At 38.8% G+C, this 14,749-nt stretch overlaps 1 protein-coding gene across 2 annotated transcripts in view; it reads right to left on the reverse strand.

Moving 5' to 3' along the window:
- TBC1D19 (TBC1 domain family, member 19) overlaps positions 1 to 14,749 on the reverse strand; it is a 207,889-nt gene that overhangs the window by 170,862 nt on the left and 22,278 nt on the right. The window contains exons 2-3 of one of the 2 annotated variants that reach the window (XM_006899261.1): positions 3,712 to 3,784; positions 2,646 to 2,691 (exon numbers count right to left, since the gene is read on the reverse strand). The exons of the other annotated variant lie outside the window; for it this stretch is intronic. Of the exons in view, the coding sequence (XP_006899323.1) occupies positions 2,646 to 2,691; positions 3,712 to 3,784 (119 nt within the window). The remainder of the gene's footprint in view (positions 1 to 2,645; positions 2,692 to 3,711; positions 3,785 to 14,749) is intronic. 2 annotated transcript variants of the gene reach the window in all.

Here is a 14,749-nt window from a genome sequence, read left to right on the forward strand (position 1 = left end):
TCGGTGAAGGAGAGGAAGACCCTCAACCAGGTGGACTGACACGGTGACTGCTGCTTTTGTGTGTCAGGAAGTGTGAGGATGGCGCAGGAAAGGACTGCATTCAGATCTTTTGTTCATAGCATCGCTATGAGTCGTACTTGACTTGACTACAGCTAACAAAAACAACAATATCATAGACCAATTTTCAGGAAGAAATTTGGTCACAAAAGTTAAGAATAATTAGTAATATCCCCTTGTATGGGTGTGTGTGTGTGTGTGTGTGTGTGTGTGTGTGTGTTGTGTACTGTAGAGTTGGAACTGACCCAAAGCTGACCCTCCAGTGGGTTTTCAGAGGCAGTTAATCGAATGAGAGGAGACTAACCATCCTCCCGCAGAGCTGCTGGTAGATTCGAACTGCATCCCTTCAGGATTGCAGTGCAGCTTCTTACCTCTAGGCCACCAGAGCTCCTTAATATCCCCTTAGATGAAAATACAATGTTTAGAATTATACAAAGCAGATGCTTTTATTCTACCGGCATTGGAGACAAAGACACTGAGGTTATAAGCTTTTTTGTTAACAGTAAAGAGACAAATAAATAGTTTAGTCAATGTGAGATATGTTTACTATGTATTGTCAGTTTAAAACCTCATATACTGTAATGAGAAGAATCTATTCCTTTATGACTTAGTACTACCAAAGGATTGGTCACAGTCAACTTCAAGTATGATATATTTCATTTGCTATATAACATAAATATCATTTAGATCTGATGCTATTTAAAAGTACAGAACAAACTAAAATAGTGCTAAGCAAAGAAGCAAATACTAATTCCAAACTCTATCTCTAAGTACATGTTCACAGACCTTCATCTGAGTCTTTTTGTTTTAAAAACAGTTCTGGTAATCTTTTTTCCCAGTTAACAATAGATAAGAAGGGACAAGATAGAAGCGTGAGAATGTTAGAAATATATGCAGTGATACAAGCAACCAAAATAAAACCAAAAAGACCAAACATATACACATTGGGGAGGGGGGGAAGACCTAAGAACTCTATTGAGCTACAAACTCGACGAGAGTAGGAGTTGTGTTTATTAGTCTACACTATATGCTAACATCATACCTAACATGGCATCTAGCACATGATAAATGCTCCCGAAACACCTGATCAACAACTGCATGTAGAATAAACTCAAGAGTTAAGATCCTGGATCTATATTATTCTTCCAAAGGTAAGTCCTGTATATCTCAACCCTGAGACTGAGTTTAGATAAACAGACAGGCATTCTTAATAATGACATCAACTTTTCAAAATATTTTTTAAAAGTTAAATTGTTTAGAATGATCCGTTTATAAAGGCAGAAGAGAAATAGTGAAAACAACAATACAAAAGTATGCTGGAAACAACCCAAGTGCCCATCAACAAACGAATGAATAGAGAAGATTTGGTATTTTCACACAAATGAATACTATGCAGCATTGAAAAACAAGGAACTCATGCAATATTAATCAAAATGGGTGACCCTGGAGGACACTATGCTGAGTGAAATATCTCAGTAGCAAAGGGACAAATATTGCATGGTGCCATTGCTGTAAAATGGGACTGATATCAGGATTGTGGTAAGACTGAGAAAAACTGGATAAATTGTGTATACTGCATTGAAACAGGTGAGGGAGAGAATAATTTAAAAGTGATGTATGATAGGGTATTATGGTTATCACAAGAGTCCGCAATTAAGGTTGCATAGTGGAATGTACTTGGGACGGTGGGAGGGGTGTGGGGGGATTGTGTACTGGGGAGAGAGTGTTTATTTTACTTTTCAAAGAGAAGAGCAAACTGGGGTGGGGGGTGGGGCTGGGCAGGGAGGGAATGGAAATCCAAAATCTCTGTAAATGTTCATTTAAATTATTTTAAAAAATTTTTAAAACCCCCAAAAGGACAAATATTGCATAAATGCCACTGTTGTAAAACGGGACTGACATTAGGGTTGAGGGAAGACAGAAAAGGAGAAAAGGAATGATGTATATTGCCTTTAAAACAGATGAGGGAGAGAACTGTTTAAAACGGATATATGAACGGGTATTCTTGTTATTACAGGAGTCCAGAGTGAAGGTTGCACAGTGGAGTCGATTTGGAGGGAGGGATTGCATAACAATGAAAGAATTTTTCTTTCTTTTCAAGGAGAAAAGTGAATTGGGGGGGGAGGGGATGGGTAGGGAGAAAAGTGCAACAATAAATGACTGGAAACCCTAAGTCTCTGTAAACTTTCATTAAAATTAATTAAAAAAATACATGAAATCATAAAAAAAGTATGTTGACTCTTTAAACTTTCATTCAAAGCACAAACAAAAAGCATAAATAAAAGTAGATGCCAAATGGTGGTGATAAGCCTCAGTTATCTGAAATGTTAATAAAGATTATTTTATGCTCCAGTCATATGGGATAAATAGATTTTGATATAAAATTGAGGGCTGTTAAAATGAAATCATTTGTCCATTACTGGTTCTTGGGCAAAGTAAAACTTTATTAATTTTAATGCTATTAAGTTTAAATAATATATAAAGAGTCATGAGGAACAACTATAGTGTGTACATAGCAATAACGACTACTTACAAAGCAAAAATATAGCTAAACATAACAGTATCTCATAATAGGTAGAAAAACTCACACATTCAGTTCACTATAAACAGCATTCTGGAGTTTCTTCTCCCAACCTGTTTTTTAAAAAACAGTAAAATAGAAAATTAATTTAAAAGATAAGTACATATTATAATTAAACTAATCTCACAAAAACTTTGGCATATTCATTGTAAAAGTACTATGTAACTGCTAATCACTGTGCAAAGTATCATTTTGGAATTATTTACTCTATCTCTTGGCTAACACTGAGTAACAATGTTGGCAACATGAATGATATTTTGTTCAACATAAATCATCACTGCATACTTTCAGGATGAAAAGAACATTTCCTCCTCCATCTGATTAATGTACTCAGAGAATGTAAAAATCTTTGGATGCTACAGTATTCATGCTCTGAGGAAATGTGCCAAGAGAAGGACAATAAACAGTGAAGCACTTGTCAAATCTGGATCACAAGTTAGTAGTTAAAATTAACTCATCCGTAAACTCCTGAATAGCAGAAACAGATGAAATATCAAAAGGCCAGTGAGACTGCCCACTCCCTACCTATTTAAAGTCAATGGAGTAAACTACTTAAAAGCTGTTTCCATGCCCATAGTTTCTTAGGGTACCTATGGACAAATTGGGAGCTCTGGTGGCCTAGTGGTAACAGTCGCATTGCCAACCCAAAGGCAGGCAGCTCTAATCCACTGGCTGCTCTACTGGAGAAAGACAGGCAATCTCTGTGTGATTTACAGCTTTGGAAAGCTCACTGGAAAGTCAGCTGAGTCAGTCCCAACTCAATGGCACATAGTATCAACGATACACGAGAATTACAATACATTCGGAATACATTACCATCTTTTTATAATTAAGACCCCCCCCCAAAAAAAAAAAAGCCAGGTATTTAAGATTGGGTAGTCATTCTGACACTTCCTTGAATTTTGGTATCCTTGTACTGACTGAAATGTCTCAGAGCTTTCTTTTCCCCCAAATAAGTTCCTTTTAAAGTTTTGAATGAGTAACTAGAAGGCTCAGCACAAAATATCCCATCAAAAGAATAAGGATTTCCTTATTTTTCCTTAAAGAAGTGTGGGGAAAGGCAACTTACAAACCTGATATTTTAAAGAACTCCTTAATATCTTCCTTCAGTGATTCAAGTTTAATCTCAGGTCTCTGAAGACAGGCCTAATTGTTAAAAAGAAGGAGGAAAAGACAGAGGTTAAAATTAAATTAGAGAAGATGATATAAACATTACTGGAGAAAGGAGAATGGTATTCGGAAAACCCTCTTTGAAATCAGAGCAACTCAGAATTACCTTAACTAGCTCATGAGAGAAAAGACTTTTCACCTGCTCTTATTAAAAGGTCTGTGATAGTATGTTGTAATCCATTCAAAATGTAAAAACTTAAAGTTCATGAGTAATCACCATCTTTATCGAGGGAGAAAAACTCGCAGATTTCACAAATTCATTTTCCTAATATTATATTAAAACATGGCAATACCTAGTGACCAAAAGTGTATTCTGCCCAGCTGCACTCTTATAAATAGGGTCTTTGTAGAGGGCCTATCTTCTTGGTTTACTGCACTTACTGGTAATATTTAAGGAAAATAGATAACATTTTTAACTCATTCTTGTCTACTGTCATCTTCAAGTGCATATTTTCACTTCTACTTATTTCTAAACTGTAATTTTTACTAAAAATAATAACTTTTATTATTATAATGGCTTCAATCACTCTCAGAGCATTCCCATTTCATCACCTAAATCTCTCCATCAACTCCAAGAAACCTATTTCTTAAAATGTATTTCTACTGCTTATCTCACCAGCAGTTCCCACCTGTTGCTGTTTGGTACCATCACAGCAACCTATGAACAGCAGATCTGAACTTGGCCTGACCCTGTACCGTCCTCATGGTCTCTGTCAGGCTCAAGCCCACTGCAGTGTCACTGTGTCAAACTAACTTGTTGAGGGTCTTCTTCTCCTCTCCCAGCAAGATATCCCTCTCCAAGGGCTGGCTTCTCTTTAGAATATGCCTAAAGGAAGTGAGATGAAGTTTCACCATCCTTGCCTCTAAAGAGAAGTCTGCTTACAATTCCTCTGAGATAGAACTTCAGCTCTTTTGGTAGTCCATGGAAAATTCAGTATTCTTCTCCAAGATCACAATTCAAAGGCATCAACTCTTCTGTCATCCTTACTCACTGTCCAACTTTCAGATGCATAGGAAAAAATAGAAAATATAGTGGCTCAAATAAGTTTTTAAACTGACATCCTTGTTCTTTAGAACTTTCAAGAGGTTCCTGATAACAGATTACTCCAAGGCAACACACTTTTTGATTTCTTGATTGCTGCTACCCTGGGTGTTACTGGTAGATCCAAGTAAAATGAAATTCTTCACAACTTCACTCTTTTCTCCATCTATCATAATGTGACCTATTATCCTGTTGTTACCTAACCTGGGACCAATGGGAGAGCATTATGCTAAGTGAACTAAGTCATAAGGACATAAGGACAAGTACTGTATAAGAGCATTATTGTAGAAATAGAAAGATAACTAGTAAAATGTATATGAGAATCCAAGTGGGGGGGAGGCAGAAGGGTAAGGATGAGCAGGGGGTAATCATAGGATTGCACAATTTGATGGGTGGAGGGAGGAGCAGGTAAAGGAAATGGGAAAGATCTGGTGTGGAAAACAATGTATATGAACTCTGTAAGTAAACCAGTATAAAAAAATTTACTTTAAAAAAAAAGGAAGAGAAAATTACATGGAGTCATTGTAAAAAAAAGAATTGGTCAACACAGACATATTTCAGGAAGTAGGATATGATATAGAGCCAACAGTGATGAAGGAAGACATTCAAACTGCATTGAAGGATTTAGCCAAAAATAAGGACCCAGGATTCAAAGAGCTATCAAGTGACATGTTCCAAATACCAAATGCAGCCCTGGACATGCTCAGCAGGCTGGACAGGAAAACCTGGGGGAGATCTGGCTGGCTGACTGGCAGATACCTTATTTGTTCCAATTCCCAAGAAAGGTGATCCAACAGAATGTGGAGATTATCAAATAATATCATTAATACAACATGCAAACAAACTATTGTTGAAGACCATAAAAAAAAAAATGGTTTGAATAGTACATTGACAGAGAACTGCCAGAAGTTCAAGCTAAGTTTAGAAATGGGCATGGCACCAGGGATACATCAGAAGAATATCTGTTTATGTTTGACTACGCAAAGGCACTCTACTGTGTGGATTATAACAAAACTATGGCTAACCTTGACAAGAATGGGGATTCCAGGACTTTTAACTGTGCTTATATGAAGAATATTGCCTGGCCTCGTCTTCTGCCTGTGCGGCTTCCAGGCTCCCCGGTGGCGTGTCCCACAGTTTCCCTTCTGTGCCTCCCGACCGGCCATCACTCTTGGCACCAGCAGCCAGGAAATAAAAAAACATATTGCGATGGGAAAGGCTGCGGTTAGGGACCTCTCCAAAGTACTCAAGAGCAACGGTGTCTCACTGGAGACTAAGGTGTGCCTGATACAGGCCATGGTCTTTGCAATCACTTGTTATGCATCAGAGAGTTGGACAATGACTAGGGAGGACAGAAGGAGAATTGATGCCTTTGAGCTGTGGTGCTGGAGAAGAGTATTGAATGTACCATGGACTGCCAAGATCATCCTGGAGAGGGTTCAACCAGGCTACTCCTTGGAGGGAAGGATTCTGGGGCTTCGTCTGACATACTTTGGACATGTTATAAGGAGAGACAGGTCCTTGGAGAGGGACATCATGCTTGGTAGGGTGGAGGGACAGCGCAGGAGGGGAAGACCCTCTATGAGGTGGATTGATTCAGTGGCTGGGGTAATCAGGATGGGTGTGTCAGAGGCAGTGCAATTGGCACAGGATAGAGCAGGGTTTAGGGCTGTTGTACATAGGGTCGCTATGAGTCGCAAACGACTCGACGGCACTTAACAACAACAACAACATATGAAATCTATACCTAGAATAAGAGGCTGTTGTCTGAGCAAAGCAAGGAAATACTACATGGCTTAAAACTGGAAAAAGTATGCATCAGGGCTATATTCTCTCTAGAAACCTATTTAACCTGTATGCTGAGCAAATCATTTGTTGCTATAGTTATATGTGCCATCAAGTTACCTGCGACTCATAGTGACCCCATATACAAATAGCTCTGAAGCCAACCCTGTCCTTTGCCAGTTTCACTGACTTCAGCACATCTACCCTCATTACCCCAGTTACTGGGATAATCCATCTCATTTGGGGTCTTCTCCTGCGCTATCCCTGCACCCTTCCAAGCATGATGTCCTTCTTCAAGGACTGGTCTCTCTTGGCAACATGCCCAAAGTATGTCAGACATACTCAGCTTCAAAATCCTTGCCTCCAAGGAGAAAGTTGGTTTCATTCTCTCCAAGACAGACCTGGTCCATGGAATGTTCAATAGTCATCTCCAGCACCACAACTCAAAGGCATTGATTCTTTTTTTGTCATCCTCAGTCACTGTCCACCTTTTGATGCTTAACAAGCAGTTGCAAGACCATGGCCTGGATCAGACACACCTCAGCTTCTAGGCTGACATCGTTGCTTCTCAGTACTCTGGAGAGGTCCCTGACAGCATACATTCCCAGTACAATTCATCATTTGACTTCCTGACTTCTGGTGCCAAGAGTGTTCATTGTGGAGCCAAGCAAACTGAAATTGTTAATACTTCAATCTCTTCTCCATCTACCATAGTGCTGCCAATTGGCCCATTGGTACAAAAAAAAATCTTCGTTTCCTTGATGTTGAGCTTCAATTCATATTGAAGACTACAGTCCTTGACCTTCTGCAGCAAGCACTTCAGATCCTCCTTAGTTTCAGCAAACAAGGTTGTGTTGTCTGCTTAACTTAAGTTGCTGATGAGTTTTCCTCCAATCTTGATACCACATTCCTCCTCATAAAGCTCAGCCTCCCATCCCAAACGATCAGTTTCACATATAGATCAAAAACGTATGGAGACAGGATGTATCCCTGACAACCACCTTTCCTGATTTTGAACCACGCAATGTTTCCTTCTGACCCCTGATTCCTGGTCCAAGTATAGGTTTTAAATGAACATAATCAAGTGTTCTGGGATTCCTATTCTTCTCAAAGCTAGCAGCAATTTGTGTGATCCACACAGTCAAATAGTTTGCATAGTCAATGAAACACAGACAGACATTCCTCTGATATTCTTTTGGCCAAGATCCATCTGACATTGGTGATAATGTATGTCTCTACTGCCACGGTATCTTCTAAACTCAGTTTATATTTCTGGTAGTTGTTGGTTGATGTACTATTTCAGTTGTTTTTGGATAATCTTCAGCAGGATTTTGCTTACATGTGATGTTACTGATATTGGTCTATAATTTACACATTCTGTCCAGTCCCCTTTTCAGTGGAATGGGAATAAATATGGATCTTTTCAAGTCAGTTGACCAGTTAGTTGTCATCCAGCTTTCACCAGGCACATTCAGGAGAGTATCTGTTTGTTGAAATCATTTGAGAACCCAGATTTATGAAGAGATGTGTAGCAGTAGGATTGAGGTAGGTTTATCAACAACATGTATTATGTAGATGACACATCTTGTTTCCTGAAAATGAAGAAGACCTGAAGTGCTTACTGCAGAGAATCAAGGACTACAGACTTCAATACTGATTACACCTCAATATCAAGAAAACATAAATCCTAACCACAAGACCAAAAGGCAGCACCATGACAGATGGCGACAAGACTGACACTGTCAATTACTTCGTCTTGCTTGGATTCCGGGTCAATACCCTCATCAGCAGTCAGGAGATAGGGAGATAAATAGCAGTGGGAAAGTCTACTATTATGGATCTCTTCAAAGTCCTGCAAAGCAAAGATGACAGTCTAAAGAGTAAGGTGACTCTAACTCAGGCACTGTCTTTCCAATAATCTGCTATGCATCTGAGAGCTGTATAATGAGTAAAGAGGATAGAAGAAGAATTGATGAATTTGAGTTGTGCTGGTGGAGCAGAGTATTGAATACCCCATGGACTAAAAGGAAAAGAATTTATCCTATAACTAGCAAGATGGGTATAAATGTCCAAAAAGGGAAGGGCAGGGGCAGGCGAGTGCAGGGTGGAGAGGGGAAGAAATCACTAGAAGAAGAGAGTATGGTGAGTGGATTGGAGGGGAAAGCTGAAGGGATTAGGAAAGATCCAATGGGGACTTGAAAAGACAGGGTAATAGACATAGATCAACAGTAATTAATTCTATAAAATACAATGTAGACAAAACACAGTGTGAATGTAGGAATGTGTGAAATGTAATGTACATGAATGATAAACAATGTATACAAATTTTCATATGCAGACTTAATACAAAATTAAAATAAAGTTGGGGGAGGGGAAAGGATTTATCATGAGTTTGTTACAAGGAGTCTTGCAAAGAGAATACAGTCCTGGAGCTAAGAAAAACAATATCCTTCACAATAGCAAATCATAAGATTAAATACTTGGGAGTAAATATAGCCAGAAGCACAAAGGATCTATTCAAAGAAAATTACAAAACATAACTATAAGAAACAAAAAGAGACCTGGAGAAGTGGAAGAATATCCACGGCTCATAGATAGGAAGACACAATACTGTGAAAGGGACAATATTACCAAAGGCAATTTACAAGTTCAATGTAATTCCAATACAAATACCAATTCAATTTGCCAACGAAAATTTGTCAAGGCAATTTCCAATTTCATTTGGAATGGAAAGAGGCCCCAAATAAGCAAAGCACCCCTTAAAAAGAGAAACAAGGCAGGAGGCATCTTATTCCCTGATTTCAAATCCTACTACACTGACGTGGTGGTCAAGACAACGTGGTACTGGCATAATGACAGACACATGGATCAATGGAATAGAATTGAGAACCCAGAAATAAGCCCATTTACTATGGTCAACTGATTTTTGACAAGAAGATGAGATTAGTTAAGTGTGAAAACAATAGCCTTTTTAACAAAAGGTGTTGGCAAAATTGGAAAAATATCTGTAGAAAAAGCAAGATCCACACCTCACTAAAAATCAAAAACAAACTCAAAGTAGATCAAGGACCTAGGACTAAAACCAAGGACTATAAACTTCATTAGAGAAATGCTTGGAAGAACTTTTGAAGTCCTAATCCACAACATAAATAGTCTTCCAAGCATCCTGAAAAACCCACAACCAGGAGAGGACAAAATAGATGAATGGGACTTTCTAAGAATCAAATCCCTAGGCACACCCAGAGACTTCTCCTACAGGGTAAAAAGGGAAGCCACAGACAGGAAAAATAATATTTGGTAATGACATGTCAGATAAGGGACTTTTATCTAGAATTTATAAAATTCTCAAGCACCACAAGATAAACAATCCAATTAAAAAATGGGCACAGGATATGAATAGACACTTCACCAAAGAAGACAGTCAGATGGCGAACACATGCAGAAATGTTCTAAATCCCTAGCTCTAAGAAATGTAAATCAAAACACTATGAGATATCATCTCACCCCAGTAAGAATAGCAAAATTCAACAGAGCAGCAAACAACAAATGCTGGTGAGGGTGTGAAGAAACTGGAACCCTTATCCACTGTTGGTGGGAGTGTAAAATGGTGCAACCACTATGGACACAGTATGGCTCTTTCTCAAAAAGTTGGAAATACAAACATCATTTGACTCAGCAATTCCACTACTGGGAATTTACCCTAAAGAAAATCATAACTGCCACCCAACCATATATATGTTCACTCATGTTTATTGCGGCTTTGTTAAAAATAGCAAGGAATTGAAAATAACCCAAGTTCAACAAATAAATCAATAGAGGATCTTAGGTATATTCACACAAAAGAATACTATGCTGCCTGAAAAACAAGGAACTCATGAAATATTACACAAAATGAGTGACCCTGGAGGACATTATGCTGAGTGAAATATCTCAGTCACAAAAGGACAAATACTGCATGGTGCTACTGTTGTAAAGCAGGACTGACATTAGAGTTGGAAGGAAACTAAGAGGTGATAAATAATGTATTTTGCCTTGAAACAGATGAGGGAGAGAATTATTTAGGAGTAATATATGATTAGGTACTATTGTCATGACAAGAGTCCAGAATAACAGCTGCATAGTGGAGTGGACTAGAGGAGGAGGGGCATTGTACAACAATGAAAGAATTATGTGAGTTTTTTTTTACTTTTCAAAGAGAAAAGTGAACTGGGGGGAGGGGTGGGCAGGGAATAAAGTGTGCAACAGTGAATGAATGGAAATCCAAAATCTCTGTTACATTAAAATTTTTTTAAAAGTCCACATTATCTAAACAGCCACTGAGATAGCATTCAACAGATGGCATTTATTTTTCAAAAATTAAAAGTTCTAAAATAAATCACACAGAAGTCTGTCCATCTTTCTCCCCAAGATCAGCTATTAGATTCAGAGCAACTAGTGCCTTTGAGTCTGTGCCACAAATGCCTGACACTTGGACACAAGAATTCCCAAACAAACTCTACACAATACTTATTGCTACAAAATCAGCTTCTGCTGCTGCTTTCCCAAGTTTGAGATTCAATTCTTTTTTTTTATTTTGCTAGCTCAGTATTTAAAAAAAAATCCTTATTCATGGAGATGAGTGTCTCTTTTAACAGCCTTCCTGGAACCCTAAGCATTCTCCAAAATTAAACTGAGAGAGAGAGAAAAAAGGAAGCAGTTGGAAAACAAATTTTTACTGTAAATCTATAAATTTTCTTTTTATCAGAAATAGAAAAAGTAGAAAGGGAGCTTCTAATAATACCTCTAACTTCTAAAATTACTCACTCCTAGCAAATGAGCTCACTTGGGCATCTCAGCAGTCCATCTTACCAGGAGTTCAAGGTATGCTGGTGTACTGGCACTTTCCCTGGCCAACACTGGGCACAGCAGTGTCCTTATTTGTACAGGAAGGAAACATGTGCAAATCCAAATATTTCAAAGACCAGTGCAGTCCTCATCAGAGACACATTTGTAAGCTGTGCTGTCCAAAGCTAAACCAGCTCACCATTTGTCTGCTAATCATAAAGCTGGTGGTTTGACTCCATCCAGCTCCTCAGGAGAAAGTTCTGGCAAACTGCTCCTGTAAATATCCTCACTGCCAACATGTCAATTCAATTTTGATGGATGGAGACTGCTCATCTTTCTCCTGAGGAGCAGGTTGGAGGTTGAAACCACCCAGTGACACACAGGTGAGCAGCACAACACGCTACAGACAGCTAGAGATCCTTCCCATAAAGATTAAAGCCTAGAAATCCCTCTGGGCCAGTTCTAGTACATCACATGGAGTGGCTGAGTTGAATCCAACTCAATGGCACCAAACAACAACTGAATGAATGAAGGCAAAAGCTTTTCCCCCAGTATCTACCCAGAAACATCATCCCACAGATTGTAAAAATAAACAAGTATGTCTCTGAAAAAGAGAAGCCAGAGAGCTCCTTAGAGGTGTAGATTGGGAAGCTTTATCTCTTATGTTCTGGACATGTTGCTAGGAAAGGCTATTCCTTGGAAATGTGGACAGTCAGCAAAAGAGAGGAAGATACCCAACGAGATGGATTATTGACAGTGACTGCAGCAACGGGCTCAAGTGTGTCAGAGATGTTTGAAGATGGCACGGAAGACTCAACAGCGCCGAACAACCACGACCACCACCTAGAAACATATTCATTTAGAAGTACAGTAGAGAACGATGTACGTATTTGATATAGTTTCTTAATTTTGAAATTAGCCAAATATCTTTTTAATGCTTCTAATCTTTTTTTTATTTTAATTATTTTGTGTGTGTGTACCATCAAATCGGATCTGACTGGTACAGGAGGAGACTGTCCCTCCTTCTCCAGCAGAGCATCTGCTGGATTCAAACTGTGCACCTCTGGGATTGCATTGTAGCTTTTTTTTTTAATTGTTCTTTCTCCTTTTTTAAAAAAAATTATTCATTTCAATGAACATTTACAGAGCTTTTGGATTGTGTAGCTTCTTGCCACTAGGCCACCAGAGCTCCCAAAACAAGCCAAATACTTTTAAATGATGTTTTATCCTTGACTAAAATAGAGTAATTACTAGGAGGCTAAAGGAGACTGAAATTTGGCATCCAGAAGTCCAAAATAATTTCTCAGCCATATTTATTAGCTTGCTCAAGTCACTTGATCTCTCTGTATCTCAATTTTGTCTTTATAGTTAATAAGGAAAGTAAAACCCCAGTTAGGTTCTTGTGAGGCTCTGATAGATTATTTCTCGGCTCTGAAGTCCAATATAAATGAAAGTTGTTACTCTGCAAAATATAAGACTTGACCCTTGGCAATGGATTAAATGTAAAAGACTGGCAAGGAAGAGGGTCTGGGGGGGAAAGGGGGCTACCTGGAGGTAGAAGCTTTTCAAACACATCAAAAGTTAAGCCTGGGGTTTTGTTTGTTTGTTTTTAACAAAATTATTCTAACTCAATGTAAGAACTTGGGAAGGATCAGCTTCAAACGAAAAACCCAAGGAGAGCGAATACAGTGCACCCAGTCATGGCCTCGCCCCAAGCTCTGCTCTCACTTTCTGAGACTGACATTTCTGACATCCTCCTTTCCTACTCTATCCTTAAAACCCGTGACTCATCCTTCTTATTCCCTCCCCTATTCTAAGCATTCAGTTTCTTTCTACTTCCTCCTGGAATAGTTTTGATCCAAAGCATTGACCACAGCCAATCTTAAATTTCTAATCTTGGTGAGTAAAGGAAACTGGAGACACAAAGTGGCTGAAGCAGCAGATGGGCCAGAGAATCTAGGAGCTAAGTGGAGGCGAAGCACTCCATGGGTCTAAACCAGGCCACAGGAAGGGCTCTGGGAAAGGTTCCAAGGATCAATTCTCTGTAAAAGAGACTCCATCCTCTCCACATTCTACTAGGTTCAAATGAGAATCTCGAACTCCATCATTGTGTAGCTAAAGAATTATGGAATTTCCACATTAGAAGTGTCTGTAGAGTCCTAAGCTGAACTATTTAATGCCTGCTCCTCCTTTACAAAAAGCCTTCTCCAGGTGGTTTTCTACCTTAAAAAGAAAACTCTACACTAGCTTTCTAGTTTACAAACCCCAGCCCACCATGCTTGTTTAGAAAGCTTACACATCCCTACATCTACATTTCTAGCTGAGAAATCGCCAGTCTCACCTTCGAACTATTTTGTAAGAAAGTCCTTATCATGAAACAAAACAGAATTCCATTAATATCTGCCACTAGTATTCCTCCACTCCCACCTCAGGGGCACAGAAAATAAGAAAATAAGAAATTGTTTCCTATAAGTAAAAGATCTTTAAATATTCAGTGGTAGCTGTTATATCTTACCTGAAAGCTTTTCTTCTCGGGGCTGCATTTCCCCAGGTTCTTTAAGTTTTCTCTGTAGGGCACATTCTTCTTACCAGCCTGGTCACTCTTCTTTGAACAAGGAACTACGTCACCCACATCCTCTACTACAGTAGTTTCCTTATTAACCTCTCTACTTGATCATTCTGCTAGACCACTGTTTCTCAAACTTTCCCTCCATACCCTTTGCACTAGTACTAAACATTGGTGATCTCAGATATTCTGGTTAAGTGTGTTCAGATATTTTGGTTAAGTGTGTTGTTTTGATATTTTTAGCATTAGAAATCACAACAGAAACAATTAAAAATGTTAAAAAGGCACTCTTGTGGGGTGAGGGTGGGGTTGGGGGGTGTGCAGGGGGGATTGTGTACAAATGAAGGAGTTTTGCTTTTCAAAGAGAGAAGCAAACTGGGGGGTGGTGGTGGGGTGCTGGGCGGGGAGAGAAGTGCAGCAATGAATGAATGGAAATCCAAAATCTCTGTAAATGTTCATTAAAATTATTAAAATAAAAATTAAAAAAAACCAACTAGAATAAAGACTGCATATAGAAAGAATCAATTTGTATGATTACAGGGAGAGGGGTTGGAGGAGCAGAAAAACCAATGGATAAACACTTAAGTGGAATGGCTGAAAGGAAAGTATGATGCAATGACATGGAATTCAAAATATGCAAGATTTATTGACACACACACATGCATACACATAATATGCTTTATACATTTCCACACAAATCATAATAAAACTGTTTGAGGAAAAT

Source organism: Elephantulus edwardii, unplaced genomic scaffold (genome assembly GCF_000299155.1).
Source record: "Elephantulus edwardii isolate Elephantulus edwardi_28Jun2011 unplaced genomic scaffold, EleEdw1.0 scaffold00250, whole genome shotgun sequence".
Taxonomy (NCBI): Eukaryota; Metazoa; Chordata; class Mammalia; order Macroscelidea; family Macroscelididae; genus Elephantulus; species Elephantulus edwardii.